General features: G+C 39.7%; 1 protein-coding gene across 1 annotated transcript in view; it reads right to left on the bottom strand.

Moving 5' to 3' along the window:
- The window catches only part of RP1 (RP1 axonemal microtubule associated), a 132,518-nt gene that overhangs the window by 105,932 nt on the left and 4,847 nt on the right, over positions 1-21,739 (bottom strand). Inside the window, exons 3-14 of the mRNA XM_054394648.1 lie at positions 13,436-13,599; positions 12,634-12,720; positions 11,081-11,213; positions 7,546-7,697; positions 6,900-6,978; positions 5,994-6,069; positions 4,390-4,466; positions 4,256-4,287; positions 3,991-4,120; positions 2,047-2,162; positions 1,129-1,290; positions 80-292 (exon numbers count right to left, since the gene is read on the bottom strand). Of these exons, the coding sequence (XP_054250623.1) occupies positions 80-292; positions 1,129-1,290; positions 2,047-2,162; positions 3,991-4,120; positions 4,256-4,287; positions 4,390-4,466; positions 5,994-6,069; positions 6,900-6,978; positions 7,546-7,697; positions 11,081-11,213; positions 12,634-12,720; positions 13,436-13,599 (1,421 nt within the window). The remainder of the gene's footprint in view (positions 1-79; positions 293-1,128; positions 1,291-2,046; positions 2,163-3,990; positions 4,121-4,255; positions 4,288-4,389; positions 4,467-5,993; positions 6,070-6,899; positions 6,979-7,545; positions 7,698-11,080; positions 11,214-12,633; positions 12,721-13,435; positions 13,600-21,739) is intronic.

Below are 21,739 nucleotides of genomic sequence, written 5' to 3'. Positions count from 1 at the left end.
TCTAAACAAGGAAAAAATCCACCACTGACAGCTGTCTCAAACTATCTACAGAGGGAAATACAAAACAAGAACTGCTTACTGTTCCATTACACTGGTCATCTTTGATCTTCAGATACATTCTTGGGTTTCTCACACTTTCAAACATACAAACTCCTGAGGTGATTTTATGCACCTTCCAGTAAGACTCCTGCTGCTGCGGACCTGCTCCACTGCAGCTCCCATCAGGTCTAAGGGACAGAGCCTGGCAGAGACTTGTGTTGAGCAGAATGATGGCACCATGGTGAAAGACACCCTTCAGATCAGAGACAAGAAACCCTTTATGAATAGCACAGCTTTCATCCATATTAAATTTTGACATTTATATTGTTCATACTGATTTATCTTAAGCACTTAATGCATTTTCCTGTATAAAATTTAAGTCCCAAAAAATTCAAATGTACCTCCAGTCTTCAAATATTTGCTGCTTTCTGCACAGGCACTGACCTGGATAGTGGAAATCCTTCCCTACTCCACAGCTTCCCTGTTTCTTAAGTGCAGCACAACACCCAGAGCATGAGAAGTCTAGTGGAAGGTGTTCCTGTCTGTGGCAGGGGGGTTGGATCTAGATGATCTTTAAGGTCCCTTCCAACCCCAACCACTCTGCAATTCTATGATAGGAACTTGCTCTCTTTTCATTAAGTAATTTGCTGTTCTGCTTTCCTGCATGCACCAAGCTTCCTGCTATTCAGAGGCTTACTAAAAGGCTTAGAGATGCATCCTTGCTGTGCACCAACCCACCCTGTTTGCACATACCAGCTGCAGTACCAGCATCACTCCCTTCCAGAAGGGCAGTAAAGGAAAGCTTCTTAATAGCTGCCTTCCTTTTAAGCTGTGACTTAGCTCCACCTGGTGGAACAGGGTTGCTCTTTTCGAACCAAGGGACACCTGGAGATCATCTAGTCCAAATCCCCTTGACTAAAGCAGGTTCACCTAGAGCAGGTTTGCCAGGACTGCATCCAGGCAGGTTTGAGTATCTCCAGAGAAGGACGTTCCACAACAGGTTGCCATCCTCTGACATTTGACTTGATACCGTCTGCTTTATAACAGTAAATTTCAGAAGTCTTCATAATGTTCCTTTGCCCACCTTACCTTGACATGTACAACAAATTCTTTGGAAAGTCCAGCATATCCTGTTGTTTCATCAGGTGCTTTGCCTTGAAGATTGAATGTAACAGTGTGACCTGGGTTGCTGGCAGACTCAAGGATGGCACAGCCATTTGGTTGAAGGTGAACATGGAGCTGACAGCAAGCCTTATCTTTGCTCTAACAAAGTCAAAGCAGGAGTAATAAATTACATAAACTACTAGACATGGCAAAACATGGAACAGAGACTACCACAATAGTTCTCTATTGTTCAAGTTTCCACATTGCTATCACTCTTTACATTTTGCAGATTTGCCTTCTTGATACTAAAGTCCTAAAATCGTGGGCTCTGGAATTTCAAAGTTTGCCATAAAATGGCACAGATCTGAGGAAACCAGGCAAGATATCTGAGTACCTCAGTCAAAGAGTTAGAATGTGACAAAGGATGTTTGAACTGGCTGCTCTTCTAGTTCCTTCATCTCCCAGCCTGAAATAGGGAGCTGCCTCAACCCAGGTGCAGACCCTTGCACTTGGCCTTGTTAAACTTGATGAGGTTCAGATGGGCTCACTTCTTGACTTTGTCCAGATCCTGCTGGTTGGCATCTCATCACTTTGGCATGTCAATAAGATATGAGGGCATTCCAGGTAGCTTGTCAACATGTGGCAAACCATCAAAAATTACAATTTGGAACAGCCTCCTATTTCTATATCAAATCATAGAGTCTATTAAAAATTCCTAGCAAAAAGCCAACTGCGAGAAAACAAATAAAACCCTGCATCTAAATTTGCCTTTTCACTGGCAAATTTCTGGCTTCAGTTCTGCAATCCTTAGTTCTTTTTCTGACTGGAAGGACAATTATTAGACAGATTAGAAAGAGTATTAGCAAGACAATGAAATGCAGCTATGAAGCATAAACCAATAACAGCATTTCCTACCTTGCCAATTACGTGGCCATTGACAAGAGCAAGAGCAAGACCTGGCATCTGATGACTGCTGAATACCCATGCCTTTCTCCCTTTGACATTTACATCAAAAAGACCTTAGAGATAAATGAAGAGCATGTTAGAAGTGGGAGCGTATATTCATTCATATTTGCATTTAATTACAATTGATTATTTATCATTTTCAAAGGAAAAGAATCAATCAAGTGCTTAACTCAACAGTTTGACCTCTCTGATCAATGAATTCTCTCTTTGCTCTGGGAAAGGGCACCTAGAGACTCGTCTGCTTCACTGCCTTGAGAAGAAAAATGCAGAGAGCTAATAAGGAACAAATTTCCTTTGATCAGTGTACATGTTTAAAAAAAAAATACACCACAAAAAATCCATAAAAAGAAGCTGAGGGCTTCAGCAACATAAACTGGGCTATAGCAATGAATTTAAATGATAAAGAACAGATCACTTAGGGAACATAAAGCTCTCAGGCAGCAAAATGAGAATTCATTTTCACTTCATCCATATTAGAGTTTGTAAAGCAAATCTTGCTCGTGGCTTCTAAAATTTTCCATCTGACCAATTTTCCCACACTTAGCTACAAAATACTAATGAAAGCTAGATCAGGGTCATTTGGTCAACCTCTAGGTGTGGTGCTTAAGGACATGGTTTAGTGGCAGGTCTGTAGATGTGGTGCTTAGGGACATGGTCTAGTGATGACTTGGCAGTGCTAGTTAATGGTTGGACTTGGTCTTAAAAGTCTCTTCCAACCAAACTGATTCTATGATAGGAATTTCATATCTAGCATGTAAAAAGGTACTAAAAATGCAATAAAAATGTTTATGTAGGAAAAAAAAGAAATGCACTAATTTATAGGGAGGAAAGAGCATCTAGATGAAAATTGGGAAACAGTCTGCCCTCGAATTCTGCATGTTGGAAGATTATGAACTCTGAGGTGCCTAAATGATCTAATTTGTGGATATCAAATCAGATAAAATCCATCAACTGAAGCCACAGCATTAAAAAGCAGCAAAGATGTGTTTACTGCATCAGTGCAGATTAGAGATCAAATTCTTGCATGAGGGTAGTTTGGTCTGTCAGCAAGTAATTCATAGTTTGTGATGCTAAATGGATCTCCTTGGAGGAAGGACAATACCATGCTGTGCAACAGCTTTCAGGCATTTAAGACACTAAAGCTGTAGATAGATTTTGAGTTAATTGGTGTTTGACTCTTCAACTACTTTGAACTCAGGGACCAGAATTGCTAACTAATAAAAGCAGCCTTCAGTAAAATAGAGGAAAATCCACTTTCAGTGTTAGATTAATAATCTCCCATTTGAGCTTGCTGGTGCAGCTTTTCTGAGGTGCCTTTAGAGGCTCTGCTAAGGACCATTGACTGCACTGCTCTCCATGCATTTTGGTGTGTCCTAGAAGATTCTGCTCTACCACTTCAAAACAGATGGGTATAAAGTCCCTGAGAAGATGTCTGAAAGACTGAGCAGCTCCATCACTACAAAGACAGTGAAAATATATGTGCCTAACATAAAACAGTTAAGTGTTAGTAACATAGCAGGATGAAAGCTGATAAAGAGGAGGAACAAGAAGAATGCCGTTAAAATCAGGGACAAGGATGGAACAAAATGAATTTCATGTAAATGGCAGTTCCATGGAAGCATTAACCTGCAAGGACACAAAGTTTCTATTAGGTAAGCAAAGGCCAGAGGCAAGATACCATATGAGATTTTTTTGTGCTTTATATGTTAACCAAGCAAAGTTCTTATAGATATCCATATAAGTAAATCTTTCAAGTGAGGAAAACAGTTATGATTGTCAATTCCTGTTCATTAGAAGAACCACTGTATGAAATGACAGTGATCTCTAAAGCCCTCCTTTCTTGTATCTTTTGTTCATTCATCCATGTGAAACATACTTTACCATATTTATCTTTCTTGTCACCAAGAGCACCAACTCTGCTATCTGGACTGAGGCAAATGAAGCCACGGGTGAGCTTGTTGTAAAACTGAAGTGTGTTGCCTTCCTGAAATTTCCACTTTTCAGCAGCCCACTAGTTTTGTAAACAACAAGCAGAAAAGACATATGAGAAAATGATGCACAGGAGTTAGACATAGATGAGAACAATCGACCTGATTTCACTCAAAGCATCATTTGAATGGTTTGAATATAAAAGGTACATTCTTACAGCTTCTTCTCTCTTGAGTTCCAGCTCTTGTCCTGTACAGACAAAAACCATGTAATTAATTTACAGAGCATCCTCATTCCATTTGTCACAGTCATGGAGGGGAAGGATTGTCCTCCCCATGAATTTTCACTTACTTCCTGGGAATGTGCTGGCATCTGTCACAGTCAGCTCTCTGGAAATATTGCCATCATCCTGCCCCTGGTCCAGCCACCTGAAAACCAGAGCCCATTACAGTAAAACAACCTTGACTGCCAACTTCCACAGTACCATACACATGGCACTTACATACAGATATTTCCTGTTCTATTTGAGTCTCAAGGCTGACAAACAGCAATACAAAAAAATCAGCTTTAGTCAAAAGAGATTGGTTTTGACCAAAATTTTGTGTGTTTGTTCTTGGTGAAGCTTATAAATAAATTCTTTCCTGGGATGAGGTACAAGAGTCTAAGCCAGTCATTACAAAACAGAGAATTCATATTGATCCCAGATCAATATCCAAAGGTGCAGTGCACCTCCAACCTTCAAGAAGGCTACAGCACGATGCAAATTGTTCCATGCCCTGAAAATCCCTATACAGAGAGGCAAATCCAATGCAGGCAACAATTTTACCTTGTCTGCACCATACTTTTACAATGCCATTGTACCTGCTTCACATCTACTTACATAAGTTAAGTCTAACTCCATTTGAGTCAAAAGGATTCACACACTGGGGGCAAGAGCAGCAAGCACAGCATTGGGCTCTAACAATAACTAGCACATACCCTGTATTTTTCTGCCTGAAATGGATTTGAACTCTCCCTAAATTATGTATGGAGCTAGCATTATAGATCTCTTCATAGCAGTTCATCTCATGTAGAATACAGAATCAAAATTAGGTCAGGCAAAGAAGAGGTGCTGTATCTGATAGGCAGAAAGCCCTTACTCACACATAAATCAGTTTCAGTGTGCACATCACTCACCCCCAGCTGTCTCAGGCAGTTATTTATTCACTCAGAGAACTGAGAGGAGGAAATAGAATTGAGGTGCCACTGGCAAGCTGCAGCTCGATTCATACGTGACTGGACTCTACCGTTCCTAATATTTGCACTGATCTTTATCAATTATAATTTTTTCTGTAAGGTGTTTGGAATTAATCAGGCAGAGATAAAATTAGAAATGAGCCATAGAACAGAAGATTCAGAGCAGCAGCATCTGCAAAGGCAAGGGAGTTAAGATTGCTTCAAACTAGGTTGCAGCTCAGTGACAGGCTGCAAGGCAAATGAGGAAGAGAGATGTGGCCAGGTAGTTGTGTCTGTGATATTCATAGTCTGATCCTGAGGTCACTGAACCCCAGGTTATCTCCATACTAACTTCAGTAAAGTCTGCTAGAGAGACAGCAACCTGCTCTTCTGAAAAGCCTTGCATTGCATGCTATGGAAGAATGGACCTGCTGGCATCAGATGCAAGGTGCTGGATATGGGGAATGTGTCAAAAAAGCACATCCTGAATAGTTCAAATGCAAGAATGGAAAGTTCCCAGACAGAACTTTCTATTGCTTTCTCATTAGCTCAAATGCGCGAGAGATGTGGGGAAGGTACAACCCAGAGAGCTGTAAAGAGATTCAGAAAATTTCAGCTCCCTGTTCAGGATCCACCTATTTCCCTTGACAGGATATTTCAAAAGAAAACAAAAATTGCAAGAAATTACAAGTTTGTTTATTTATTTTTTTTTAATCTTACCCAGCTGAAACGCAACCAACCTGTGACAAAGAAAAGTGTAATCCAAATCTGTTACAGGATCCTTGATCACAACTTTATCCAGAAACCAGCCATTCCCTTAGAATTAAACAAAACAAACAAAAAAATTAGTTCATGAGAGACATATTTAATGAAGCCAAGCTTTCTCTCCACTACTGGAACTGCAGAATCTGCAGCTCCACTTGCAGGAGCTGGACTCACAGCTGCCCTGCTCTAGGTACTGTAGATCTTGCTCATGGGCCTGCAAGCTGCTAGGTCCCAGCATGCTGCACATCCACACCTCCCCCTCCCCCCCCCCCCATTTAACACAGTCATTTGTGAGATTCATTTATTTGCCAATCAAAATGCCCACAAGAGTAGAGAGCAGTTTAGCATGGCTCAAAATACATTGCCATGCTTTACAGTATTTGGGTTCAAGAATTTTAAAAAGAGGCCTTGTGACTGCAAGCAATTTGAGTTTCACCCTTAATTGGGTGCCTAATGACAGGATAGTGCAGCCAAAATCTCCAACTGCATCTTCACAATGTAACTGATAATGCTAATCAACCTAAAATTATAACAGCCCATTTGATCTGTGACACTGACTGCACAAGACATACTCAATGCCTTATCATGCAGACACTCCCCCTCTTCAGTTTTTCCCATGGGAATTAGACAAAAATGACAGAACAGTAGCAGATGGTGACCTTAACAGGGTAGTTGAGAGTATAGTGACAGTGAACACAAAATATTTGACATTTGTGATGATACAATAAGGTAACTGTGTCACTCAGATTGATTAGAAGCCTTTGTCTTTCACTTCTAGCAGGTTTTCACTCATTCAGATATAGAAATACAGACTGTATTCCAAAGCACAAGCTGATAATCTTGCAAGCAGTACTCAGTGACTATACAGAGAGATTTCTGACCTGATCCAAGACCATTGTGTCCTATAACAATCTTGCCCAAATGTCCGAGGTGCACAGCTTCAACAGCAAAGGTGTCCATCTGTAATCAAAGTATCAGTAAAATGTAAAAATAGCAGAGCATTCTTCAGCTGTGGCATCCCAAAGATCCTTAAACCCATGGAACTCTTCTGTCAAGACCATCCTTTGAAATACCAGCTAATGTTAAAGTAAGAACACACCACTGTATCACCTGAAATAAAAGAATTAAGCCTGATCACTAATAGCAGCAGTTCCATTCAAATCAATGGGATCAGTCTCAGAAAAGAGAAACCTGATGAAAGCTTAATTGGCTAAACAATTACAAATTACAGCAGGCTTCAACACTAGTCATGCAGATACAAAATGTAAAGTTTCACTTTCTCTTCACTTTAAAATTTTTAGAAGAATTAAAAAGCACACAGATTACCTAGCTTGTAAAAGAAACATCTGTCTTCCAAAAGCACTGGTGTGGCTTTCAGGAATAATTTTGGCTTAGTGATGGAATTTGGCATAAACATTTGGAAGCAGTAATTCTCTCATTTCTAATTGCACTTTGCCTGGCATAACCACCCACCCAAGAGAGAAAAGCCAGCCAAACATACCAGAAAACTCCCTGGGTTCCACTTACTTGACCTTTTAAAAATTTCTTGGGTTTCTGTGACCTGAGCAGCTGCCTTGATCCTGTATCACCTCTTTCTCCATAGATACAAATAAAGACATCAGCCTCAGTTCCAGCATTCCACAGTTCTCCTGTTGTCACATGCACTTCATAGATAGTCACTGACAATGAAAGATGACAACCTTTCATATCACCAACACTATTAGAGCTACAATAACACTGAGCTGTGAATGTGCCTGTAGAGTCCAAATACATCTCTGTCAAGAACAGTTAGAGTATAAAATATTAAAAAATCCTCTTCAACATTAAGCAAAATAATGTATAAACTTGCTTTGGTGTTAAGTTTCTGCTTTTTGTCCCAGGCTGTCACTATGTGGAATGCAAAGAGAAGTGACATTTAAATGGCCAAAAGCATGTCTTTGTTCTGCAGCATCCTTTGAAAACATCACAAAGCTGAGAAGAAAAACAATATAAATCCAAGATTAGCCTCACCATAAGTGGCAAGATCAAAATTATAACTGGAGCCATTTTGAATGTTGGGTTAACCAAACCAGCAAAAATCAAACACCACAATTCTGGTTTTCTAGGACCTCAGAACTCAGAAGTCTTTGTTGTTTTATTATTTTACTGATTCATGCAATAGGATGGTATAGACTTCCATGAAATTCCATATGGAAATTCTTCAAAGGCTGTAAATTTAGAAGGAAAAAAAAAATCTAGCCTTGAGTTCAACAGATTGGTTATTGAACAGAAATGGATGAGGCAAATGAAATTTGAGTCAAAATCCAATGAAACTGAGATAAATTCTGTGATATGTAAAAATACGTATCAATAGAATACTGTGGTGATTAGAGTGCAGAGGTAAGAACCCCATAAACTTCAGAATTAGGATAAAAATATGCAATTATAATCTTCAGTAGAAGGATGAAAAAGGCAAAATTCATGCTAACATACACTGACAATATTTTATTAGACCAAGAAAGCTACAGAGTGAATGAATGCAGGAGAGAAATCCTCCCCTTAGAACGTACAAGGGTTAAGATTATTTACATAATTGAATTCTTTCCTCTGTGCCTGTGAATTATGACAAATACAACAAAGAGGTAAACCACAAATCTTTTTTTCAGATCAGCTTTTATAATCTGGACTGAAGCCAGCCATGTTGAATGCACAGAAGCTTTTGACAGTCTTCAGTTAGCAGCACAGTCATGCACCATTTTTTTCTTAGCACACACCTGTCTCAACACTCAAAATAGTTTTCATCTGGGAACTGTTAATTAATACTGTATTTTACCCACATAATTTACCATGTCATCACCTCATCTACTTACTTCCCCAGATTTTTCTTTATTTCATCCTCATGAACAGGTACCCCATGACCAGAGCAGACAGGGGTAGAGTATTCACTTCTCCAGACCAAGTCTCATCTCTAAGACCACCACAGTCCTCTATTCCCACAACTCACTCCTGCAGTAACTATCTACTTGCCAGCTTCTCTAAGACAAAAAGAAAAAGGTCCACCAGCCACCAAACACTGCATAACTCTGATTTATCCCCAGAAAGTAGTTCATCATCATATAATTCAAGATTGTGTCATAAAACATGAGCAGAAGGGGACAAAAGTAGGATGGCTGAAGATAAAAATTCAAATGAAGGGTGCTCAGGCCCCCAGCATTAGAACCATAAAATTTCTATGTAGTATTTCTTGAGTTTAATTCAGAGGTTTTTCTTTTAAATAAAAAAGGCTGTTAAATTGGAAAGTGTTTCAGCTTCTTTTTATTCAGAAATTGGTTTTAAAGTGCCTCTCATCATCTCTCTTTCAGATTGAATCCAGACCACTTCACTGTTCTGTTATCAAACTATCTTCTCTGAAGTTAAAAGCTGTGTTCTCTTCACTGTCTCATGCAGAAATCAGCAAAAAAAAAGACACAGAGGCTGTCTTTCAATTACCAAGCTAGAGATGAAACTGCCTTCTCCAAAGGCTTCAGCATGACCCCTCTTTCACTGAGGCTGGCAGAAATGCACAGAAGTTCTTTTCTGCCTCTTTTGTGTGAGGGAGAAATTCACTAGAAAATGCAGATTGAAAGGCTGGTTTAAGTGTGCTGTTGTGCTTTAGGATGAGTCAAGACTGCTTTGTAATGAACCACAGAATTGTCAAGGTGGAAGGGACCTCAAGGATTACCCAGCTCCAACCCCCCTGCCATGGGCAGGGACACCTCACACAAGATCAGGCTGCTCAGATCCACATCCAGCCTGGCCTTATAAACCTCCAGGCATGAGGCTTCCACCACCTCCCTGGGCAACCTGTTCCAGTGTCTCACCACTCTAATGGTGAAGAGATTTTTCCTAACACCCAATCTGAATCTTCCCACTTCTAGTTTTGCTCCATTCCCCCCAATCCTGTCACTACCTGACACCCTAAAAAGTCCTTCCCCAGCTTTCTTGGAGCACACCCCACCTCCCCCCCCCCCCAAAAAGATACTGGAAATTAAAATCTTTCTTTGTGTCTCTATCTCAGAAACAAGAAAACAACCTACTCAGACAGAAGAGCCTGAAAAAATAGAAGGGTGGGTAAGGAAGGTCAGTGTCCCAGAATATTAAGCAAGAGAATATTTGGGGAAGAACAGATACTGAAAGCAGGTTATACTGCAGTACCATGTGCAATATAACATGTTAATGAGCATCAATTAACTTTTATTTAAGGGTGTGGGGGGGATAGAGTGGTGGTTTTTTTATACCAGTGAGCTCCTGACCAAAGAGACCAAACTTATGAGGAAGCAGGCTGGCTGCCTCTGAGGCTTTTCATGCCCTCAAGGGTGTGAAGATCATAACCACTCAAAATTGTGGTTAGGGCTGGCAGCCTCTCTTTACTGCATTTTATGAGCCATTTAAAGCTGATAACTACATCACTGGCGGAAATCTCTCCTGGTTTTTTTTTTTTTTCTTAAAGGCATATTAAAAAGGCACAAAGCTGGCATAGGAAGTTCCATGGAAAAAGGAGGAAGAATTATTTGTGAGGGTGACAGAACACTGGAACAGGCTGCCCAGGGAGGTTGTGGAGTCTCCCTCTCTGGAGATATTCAAGCCCCACCTGGATGTGTTCCTGTGTGATCTGCCCTAGGCGATCCTGCTTTGGCAGCGGGGTTGGACTGGATGATCTCTCAAGGTCCCTTCTACTCCCTGACATTCTGTGATTCTGGTTTTCTGCTCTTCCCAGAAACTTAATCTCAGTGCTCAGTCATCACAGATAGGCATAAACACAACTCCAGGCCACCCAGCCCTGTATCACAAGAGTGACTATCCCATAGTATGTTTCCTCACATGGGCCATCTTCTGAACTTCTGCCCCTCAACTTCCTTTGCATCCTCTGCCTCTAGCCTGCACCCACAACAGTTGTGGCCACTGAGATGTCTGTTACCATTTCAGAACAACACAAGGTGCCACTAGCACACCACTAAGCATTGCTATGGTACTAAACATCCTGGAAAAAAGAGGTTCCATAGTTTTTGTGGCTGGGCTTAGCTGATGTGGTGGTTGTGCTTACCTGGAAGAACAGGCTGACCCTGCTGTAAGACAGGAAGCTCCATAGATATTTCCCCATCAGTGTGGTCCCAGGCCAGCCACCGACGTGCAAGGAAAGAAAACTGCTCCCCTGAGCAAAGGTTCAGCAACTGCACCTGAACAGCACCAAGAATTGCAATCTGAGTTACTGGTCTCTGTTCAGATAGAGCAGAACATGAAATGTGTGGCAATGCTGTTGACATCTGTGCAGTTAAAGCAGAACATGATGGCTTTGGGGTACACCTGCCCTCCAGATACCATGGCCCTCAATCTGACTTTTCACCCAGTCAGATTTGAAAGTGCAGGGCAGATGAACTCAAGTGCAGCCAAGAAGCAGAGTTTATCAGCTCAGGCACAGTCCCACAAAACACAGCCAGGCTGCTCCAGCTGGTATAGCCATGTGGGCTGGCACTAGGTGGCATGGCTTGCCAAACATGGAACTTTTCACTGCAATGCTTGGTGTTGCTATTCCTTTAGCTTCTTTTCTTATCAGAAGAGGGATTAGAGGAACACGTTTTGATTCTTCAGTGCTGTTTGTGACATAAACCATGGAAGTGCTAGCCCCAACACTAGTCTGCCCCACAGCATTTTCTTCCATGCCCACCTTCTAGCACGTAGCAGAGCAAGGACCATATGCACAGTAGCTGAAGAAAGGAAGGAGCTTTAGTTATTTCATACTTCAAAGTATTCCTTAGTTAGCACCTCAGAGGCTGCTGTACATTAGAATAGTCCCTAATTATGCTAATTATATATTAGCAGCTACACTCAATTTTGGACCAGCAGATAGAAGCCAAGACACTTTTACCTGTAATTTCACTCCTGCTCTGTGCTTTGCAGAATCTAATTTCCTTAATTAGAATATTTAACTAATTCAGAAATACTGGAAACAGTTTATCACTTTTACTGCTTGAATGCTAAACTTTAAAGAAAGAGGTTTATCTTGCCTGAAACACCTGGCACATCTTAGCCTGTCCATGTCTACTGAGGCATCTTGATCTTGGAGCTAGCAAAGCAGAACCTTGTGGTCATTTGGAGGCTTGATACCATCTCAGTGCAGACAGCCACAGAAGACATGGGATAGTGGTTAGAGACTAGCATGCCTAACTACCAGGAAAGCTCTGCAGTTGAATCTTCATTTCAGATCTTCCTGAAAAATGCAGACTTCCCAAGGAACACTGATGTTAGGGGTCTGGCCAGCTCTCTGTAGGTTGCTCTCTTCTATGACATCTAGAAATCAGTGGCTGTATTCCTTTGTCTCTCTATGACAGAAAACTCTAGGTTACTTGTAGAGGGTGTTTGGCTAAATGTATTTCTTTTCCTTAACTTTGTGCCAAAAGCTTCAAAGAGAGAATAACCTAACCCTGCCTGATGAATCACTGCTTAAGAACTGTGCCTGATCAACTGAGATTTGGTAAGGGGAAAACAAACCCCACATTTATAAGCCAAGAATCCATGGAACACACTGACTCCTATTTTGACTCCATTCTCACAGTGAGTGCTTTTGGAAAAACAAAAGTTCTTTCTCACTGCTTCTACCTCTTCACAGTGCCAGGCAGGGGAGTTTCCTGTGTTGGTATGTCCTACACGTATTTTGTAGAGATGTCCAATGGTGCTGGTACTGACCTGGAAAACAGGCAGCTGGTGAAACACAAAACTTTCCTTTAAAGGAAAAGGCATGCAACAGACATTCATTAATAACTGTGAGGTAATATATAATTTTTTTTTCTTTTTAGTGGAATTAAGTAGTCTGATATTTAAACAACTGTTTCTCATATATACAAAAACTATGCAGCTTTTGATAAGAGACCTCTTCTAGCTCACTAAAATCACCATACCACAAGACTGACGGGGGAGAAATTTGCTTTTTGAACTGGGAGCTTAAGAAGCTTCAGCTAGACAGACCTCCTTACAGGCATAAAAATTGCCATTATTTAAAGAAAGCAACTAAAAATTTACTCCATCCCCTAATTCTTCACTTTGTTTCTTTTGTAGAATTGTAGCCCTGTTTCAAATTTCAAAACTAAACAAATGTTTAGTTGTTTATGTTGTAAATGTTTTAGTTGTTTAGTTGTAAATGTTGTCCTATATTTTTTGGTATCTTCTTGTGCAATATGTAAATTAACCAGTAGTTCTTAACCAGACAAGAAATACTGATCAAATCAGCTTTGGATAGATGAGTGAGAAAGGTTACTAAATATAATTCTACATTAAGTCCTGTTTCTTGTTTCCAGACACATGTAGAGTAGAAAAAAACCTGTCTTTTCATCACACAGATTTTTAAGTGTCATACAATCTGGCAGGATACAAGAGGGCAACACAATGGATATATACTACTTACTGTGAAGATGTCTTCATTGCCTCTCTGAAATAATTTTCCCACCTCTCCATCAAGAAAAATAGGTCCTGAACAGCTGAGATCCCCATACAGTGTCATGTAAACCTTTGAGCTTGTTCCTGCAGATGGCATATCACTGGTGAGGACTGACACCTTCCATTTCTGAGCTATCAAAAAATAACAAGACTCACTGAATCACTTAAACTCAGCATTCTTATGCAAAATGCACTTCAGTTATCAAAATTCTCAATAACATCAGGTCGATGAATACGGAAATAGGAATTCCAGAAAATTACAGCAGGCAGTGTTTGAGTTAGCTGTGTTGGACATGTGTGGAGAAATGAGAAGTACTGATTTATAGGGATCATAAAATCATAGAATAGTCTGAGTTGAAAGGGACCTCCAGAGGTCATCTAGTCCAACCCCCTCTGCAGTAAGCAGGGACTCCTCAGCTGGATCAGGATGCCCAGAGCCCTGTTGAGCCTCACCTTGAATATCTCCAGAGATGGGACCTCAACCACCTCCCTGGGCAACCTGTTCCAGTGTTCCACTACCCTCATGGTAAAAAAACTTGTTCCTAACATCCAATCTAAATCTACTTTTCTCTAGTTCAAAGTCATTGTCCCTTATCCTACCACTATAGGCCTTTTGTACACAGTCTTTCTCCATCCTTCTTGTAGCTCCCCTTGTAGGATACTAGTAAGTTTCTCTAGGAATTAGTGTTAGAGCTTATCCCAGTTTCATATTTCAACAATATACTGCATAAAGCAGGTAATTTCTGTAACATAGCTGCTAAGAACTATCAAAGCATAAGAAGGATCAAAAAATCCAGAGTGGTAGAAAAGTGACAATTTGTAACAGCATAAAGTGGAAAGAAATGCACTTTAAAAATACTGCCAACATTTAATATAATCAAGAAAGAATTTATCACTAGGGAAAAAAAATAGAGTGAATCATCAATGTGACAGCAAGATGCATCAGGAGAGAGATTTTTAGGTAGAGAAATTTTACTGTCAATGTCCCAGACTTCAGAGAGACAATCTTTGAATACTGCATAAAGTTCTGGTAACCACATTTTAAAAAGATTTACAGAAATAAGAGAAACAATTTTGGTTATTAGAGGAAATGGAGAAAATGTTTATGCAGGAGGAAAAGTTGAGAGAATGTCTGATTTTGATGATAAATACCAAGGAGGAAAAAGTAATATCTAAGAAAATGACAATGATGGGTTTGGGACATATATGTGAGCATCTGGAACAGGCTCCCCAGAGGTGTTATGGAGTCTCCTTCTCTGGACACTTTCAAGACCCATCTGGATGTGTTCCTGTGCAACCTGTGCTGGATTCTGTGGTCCTGCTCTAGCAGGGGGGGGTTGAACTCAATGATCTTCAGAGGTCCCTTCCAGCCCCTAACATCCTGTGATCTGATTAAAGATTCTTGAACCTGGAAACAGCTAAGATCTGAGAGTGCAGCACAGGGTGCTGTGAAGCCAGCAGAAAGACTGCAAGTGATGGAGACAAACAGCTGCTAATTTGCCTAGCTAACATTTGATCAGTATACACAGCACAGAAGTACTCAGAATACTATATGGCATTTCACTGGATTTTAGTAATTGTGAGCTTCCTTTTCTAAACATAGGTTTTAATTCTGTATTGACATGTAAAAGGATCAAAAAATACCAATGAGATCCTTCATTTGAAATAGTTCTAAACCATATGAAGGAGAAAACCAAAGAAACCCATGGAGATGGAAGGAAGAACATCAGAAACAGGACCAGCACAGGAAATATCAAGCAGCTATTTGGTATGAAACATATCAGACAATATATATTGCTTTAGGGTTGTAATGTTAGTTTATTACACAGAATACACTCCTTGAAACAACAGAAACACGTCAGTGATTTATGGGGAAATACATCTGCCACTGGACTCCTAAAAAAAGAATTGATGAGTGCCTCTGGGTTTCTACCTAAACTGCAAGCCCCTTCTGCATCACATCCAACTTCTACTTTCCCTCCATGTGCCTTCTGTCCCACATGGAAATAGTTAAAGCCTCTGGGCCAGAAGGGATTTGTGTCAGTCTTTAATTAAGTATCCCAGTCTGGATAACCAACAGATCATGATCCAGGACTTACCACAGCATACACCTATCTAAACACAGACTCCAAGAGCACAGAATGGCCAAATTCTCATTCTCTAACTAAAACCAACACCTTTCTTCTTCAGATATATCTCTGACTTCACTGACAGTGAAGCAAGGTATTATTAGGGTTTAAAATGTAACCCCCCAAACCTGAAAATACTCTGCCTAACCACAATATACATCAAATATTTTCCAACTGTATATTGAAAATCATTACCTGAAAATTGTAAACCATGGAAGTGCTTGCTATGCACACAGAATATTAAAAAAAAAGCTGTAAACAGGTCTCCAAAATCATTCTAATAACAGATAGAAAGATCCTGAAACATATGACATATGCCTTAGATTCCCATCATAGAATACATTTACAAAAAAACCTAAACAGCACACAGGTACAGAGGTCAAAGAACACACAATTAAAACATATAATGTATCTAGAACAATTGTCAGAGTAAGTGGAGCTGCCTCAGAAGGGAATATGGCAAGGGCAGTCAGGAAGCCCATTGACTTCCCAGCTGCTCCTGTGATGTCCCAGTGGCTCCTTTTCCAGTGGCTCCTTACCCTCTGGTAAAAGAAGCAACCTTCATTTGGGGTCCGGAAGATCCTATGTAGATTGAAGGATCTCTTAACTCACATAAATATGCTGAAGCTGGCTTTAAAAATCTTAACTTGATAATGTTAACCTATATAAAATTAACACAACTTCTGTTTCCTACTTTTGACTGTATTACAGCTTGGGAATAACATTTCATAGAATCATAGAATGGTTTGGGTTGGAAGGGACCTTAAAGATCATCTGTTTGCTACTTCTCATTTCAAATTAAACATATTGCTTGATTTTGTTCTGGAAGAAAAAAGTATTTCTGTTGAAAGACAATTCACAAACACCTTCTTAAATGTCAGGAAAGAGAGGAATCAATTCTTAGAACTCAGGCAGGTATTTGGAATTTGAGTTCTGTTCTAATTAGTAATTGTTTCTCTGAAAATGACATGTTTGATACCTAAATTATTATCTCTGAACATATAACATTTCAGAGAAAAACTGTCTTTTAACCAAGAAAATACTGTCTTAGAAGTTTTTCTTCCAATTTGAGGCCTTATAAAAATCTAAGTAATTATCTGTGTCTCAGCAGTGATATACAATTGTGAGTTGAATTTATCTAGGTCTGGGCTGTATTCACATTATTGGCTGTGGCATTCAGCAGTTTGTTTTGCAATTTCTTATTTTAATTTTCTTTTCTGCAGGTATTTTCACTAATGTAATGTTACAGAAGTTCCAAAATGTCTATTACAAGTCTTTCTCATCTTTACTGTTTCCATTGTCCATTATACCAAAGAAGATTTCTTCTCCTTCCTCTTCTTCTTTAGGAAAGGCATTTCCATTTTTCAGATTTTCAGAGGTATAATGTTCAGTGTTATTTAAAGAAGTGGCACCCTGCAGGAACGTTTTAGAACGACAGGTTTCTGCTGGATCCTCCAACACTGGAGACAATTTTTCTCCAACAATATGAATTAAGCTTATTCTTAGAGTTTGGCAGATTTTTGGCTTTCTGTTGGGTAGCTCACTGTTAGTGCCTATCACAAGATCACTGAGTATGTGTTCAGGTGCAGTATTTTGACAGTTGCTGACTTCCCCAGGTTTTACATTCATATCCTTTACGACGTGTAACTTCCATGAACTGCTTGTGTCTTTCAGAGTTGAAGATGCAAGGACTCCAAAGCTACTAATAAAGTCTAAGGTGTTGTTAGCATAAAACCTATTAAAAATGTTATTGGCAATCTTACTGATACGGTTATTCTTCAGAGTCACGAGGTTGTTTTCATCTGCTAGGAAATCTTCACCTGACCATTGCAAATGTCCACTCTTTTTGCCCAACAAACATCGACCCAGCTGGTTCTCAATATCAGATGCCTTTCGGTAGGCATATCCTCGTTGTTCCTCATTAATTGGTGTTACTGTCACCATTAGTATTGGACAATGCTGGCCACATATTGCATGGAGTTTATCCAGAGAATCTTCTTCCCGAAGAGCATTTCTGTTACTATTACTAGCAGCAGTTGGCTGAGTCTGTACAGGTTCATCATCTAAAGGCTGTTCCAATGGATGTACCTTGTTATCAGGCAATTTAAATTCTACAGATGTGAAGGGTGGATAATTGGTATCAGCCTGTGTGGAAGTAGAACCTTCCATGGCTGATGGTTTAGTCTTCTCTTTGCTTGCTGCAGAAAGGGGAGCGACCTTATCGCTGCGGCTAGGCTTGCTTTTTGTGCTCAAGTCATCCTGAAAGGGGTCTGAGTCACTGTTATGAGGTATGTTGAAGTAGTTGCAAAGATTTTCAGAGGGTTTAGCCAACTCTTCCAGTTCTGAAGAAGAGATTTCTTTGGAAACTGGGTACTGATTCAGGTTGCCAAAGTGGGAGTATGGAACATAATCACCATTAGCATCAAGGACTGTGTCTGTTGAGGTTGTATCTAAATTGCCATACATTCCAGTCTGTTCAGGGGGTGATCTTCTAATCAAGTGATTTTCTTTGAGAAGCCACTTGCCTTTATCTATCAATATTCCTTCATCTTCATTAGGTTGACAATGTTGCTTTGGAGCTACCCCTGAACAGTCATCAGTGTAATTTGCCTCTTCTCTGTCAGGGGTAGGTTGTGGTGTGGGTAAAGAAGTATTTTCTCCTCTCGATCGTGTGCCACCTTCGCTTATGTTTACTGGAAATTCTTGTGATGGTAATGAAGAATAGGACAATTGCTCTACAGAAAGATGAGGTTCTTGAGAAAAAGAAATGGTTTTTTCCATCACTGCTGAGTGGAATTCTTCAGTGTCTTTTTTAAATACTTGAGACAAATAAGGAAATCCTTTGTGAAATTCAGGCTTAAATGAAGCTTCCGACTTGCCATAAAGCTGCTCAATAGTTCTTTTGACATAACCAGTTTTATAATGTTTTTCAATTTCTGCCTCATCCTCACTTTCATTGGTTAAATCACTGGATGCTCTCACGTTATCATCAGTCTCCTCACTATCTGGTCTGTAATCTGACCAGTCTGAAGTAGCAGGACTTTTTAAGCATTTCTTTAGCTGGGAAGCATCTGAAGGCACTTTATTCTCAATTTCTTCTACGTGCAATTTCTGTTCTCCTTCACTCAGATCACATTCTGTAATTTGCTTTGATTCATAACAAAATGAGAGTGGAGAGACTGTAGATAACCTCTCAGATGTTTCCTCACAAGTTTCTGCATATTCCTTGTCTTCCTGGACCGAATAATCCTCATCGTTACATTCTGCAGAGGTTTCAGTGACTAGTTCAAGTTGGTTACTTGGGGGGTTGGCATTACCTGCTGACTTTGGATCAGCTTTCTCATCTTCACTTTTATCAGTGGTAATGTGTACAATACTTTTTTCACCTTCTAACTCAGATGTATCCTGATCTAAAACACAACTTTTAGCATTAGAAATTACACTATGAACTGTGGAATTAGGTTCTATTGAAGTTTCTGACTCTTCATTAGCAAATGATGTATCAGTGTCTTGATCTTGAGATTTTTTATCCAGGCTATCAGACATCTCTTCATTTCTTTCAGGTGGTTCTACAGCTGATGCAAGGCTACAGGTATTTGAATTAGTATTGGCATCTTGATCATCTAGGTGTGTTTTGGGAACACTCAAGTCTAAAATCTCTGTTTCTCTGCAAAGATCCTTCTCTGTATCAAAAGAGTTTTCTATTTCCCCAGTCAAATGCAAAGTGTCCTCAGAATTTACATTGTCCTTTGTAACAGAAGGCTCCTCTGATTTTTCATTTTCATGCAGCTGTACACCGTTAGGAATTTCAGTTATGGGCATATTCTCACGGCAATGTGTGCAGTTCTGCTTTTTGAGTTCCCTCCCAAAGTGCAGTAAATTATTTTCTGTTGATTGTTGAAAATGTGAGAAGGCAGCCTTCAGTTCATCAACTTTTTCTATGACTGTAGTTTGTTTCAGAAATTGTAACTGTGTAAATATTTCAGAACAGCTACAGGTGGTTTTTTGCAGATCATCTTTAACTGTCCCAATCAAATTCTCTCTCAGATTCAGAACAAGTAGCCAAGCTAAGAGGACATTGGAAGAACAAGCCAAAGCTGCAGGAGAAAGCTCTGAAAGGCTGCAAGCTTTTCCTATACATCCATTATGGTCTTTCTGGAGACCAAGCAAAGCTGATTGTAGCTCATGGAGCATGGTGCTAGACACACAGTTATTCTGAACATCAATCCCCATTTTCTCATTGACAACTGTGTAATCAACTTGAACAGCAACTTCAGATTTTTTATTTTGACATAGGTTGGTATCTTGAATATCAGCTTCTGATATCTTTTTCTCCTTGTCCTGTGTCTCATGAAAGAGTTGTAGCTTACCATCATGATGAAATTCTGACTTCAGGGTGTACTTTGCTTCTTCTACTACAGTTGCATTAGCATGAATCAAAGAATCAGTTTGGTTTTCACCCAAATCCTTGGCTGAGTCTTCTGAAGTTCTCAATTCACAAATAGGCTTTAACTTTTTTTTGGTCTGGTTATGTTCCACTACATGGACTTCATGTGTAATCAACTTCGTTTCTTTGTTTATAGAAGCATCAGCATTTTTGTTAGGAACATCACAGTCATTGTTCTCTACATTCCCTTGTCTTTTTTTTATAGGGGGTAAGACAGAATTTGGTAACACATTTTTCAGCCAACTTTGGACATAGTTTTGAAGTGAATGCTCATTTTGAAAATCCTTCTGGTTTAGAGCCTCTAATGTAACAGCTCTCTCTGGCATATTTAACTTATTTGCATCTTTGCTTAGGTTTTTCTTCATCCTCTTTTGCTTTTTCTCTTTCTTAGATAACAAAATATTGTTTTCCTTTTGTTTTTCAGAGTTAAGGTTCTTTGGCACTTCTGACAGTGGCTTTGAAGTCACTGATGAGTTAAGTGTCTGCTCAAAAGACCTGTTTGTGGGACATGTGCCTGGTTTCTCAGTACTCAGAGTATCCTGACTGTGTTGAGATTCATTGTTTGAATCAACCATCATCAGACCATCTTCACTCTTTGCAGATGAACCAATACTCTTCTTTTTGCCTGACTTGGATTTTACCTTGGCTGACTTTTTGTTATTGCTGCTTGTGTTTTTATTAGATGATAATCCATTTTGTTCCACTGAATCTTGGTGGTAGAAGTCATCTTCAGGACACATTCTTGTGTCTGAATTGACAGACCTACCGTTGTTTTTGACAAACATTTCTCTTCCTTCTTTCTGAGGAGTTTCAGAAGAATTATCCATAGCCTTTCCTGTTGAATCCTGTGTGGTTTCACTTGTATGCATTCCCTCACTTTTCATGGTCCCTGAAATGTCTTTATCTTTTTGATTTTCATATGTACCTTGCTCATGAAAGCTAGATGGTTTTCTCTTTTTCTTCTTTTTAGTGAGGGAAGATGCAGATTGGCTGTCATCAGTGAGATGTGTTGTCAGCACAGATTCACTGCTGACACTGATTTGGTTCTCACTTTCAGTAACAGCAGGAAAGAAACCAGCTGTTGGATTTGTTTTCTCAGTAGGAGTTTCACTGCATGGAGATACCATCATCTTCATCTGGTTGTTTCCAGCACAGCCTGAATGCTCTGAATCTTGTGAAACAGGTAATAAATCACCAGCACTGCATTTTATTTCTTCTTTTGACTGACGAAATTCTGAATATCTAATGAAAGAACTCAGTGATCTTTTTATTTGTTTAATATCACACAACTCCTGGATGCAGTCTGCTGAAACTGGTCTAGCTGCCTGGTAAGTTTTTGATGATGGGATGAAACCCCTGATGCTAGCTTTGCAGGTTGACACTAAATTATTGTATGTACCTTGTTCCACAACCGACTTCTCTACTGTATTCTCTACTAATTCATCCTCATCAGGCACATCTAATGTCTTCCTGTTTGTGGTTTCTATTAAATCACTACTTCTGTGGCTTAGTTTAAAAAGCATTTCTTCTTTTATATTATCTGAAGACAGCTTTAACAAATCACTGTCACCCATCTCACTAAATTTTGGATGAATGACGCTTGATTTCTTCCTGCTTGAATGAGCTACCATGCAATACTCAGATTTATTTTCTCCATTCTGTGTTTCCTCACTGTAGGAAAACTGTCCTACTGTCT

Source organism: Indicator indicator, chromosome 31 (genome assembly GCF_027791375.1).
Source record: "Indicator indicator isolate 239-I01 chromosome 31, UM_Iind_1.1, whole genome shotgun sequence".
NCBI classification, from domain to species: domain Eukaryota; kingdom Metazoa; phylum Chordata; class Aves; order Piciformes; family Indicatoridae; genus Indicator; species Indicator indicator.
Note: the sequence above shows the minus strand (reverse complement) of the source record. Positions and strands in the feature narration are given on the sequence as shown.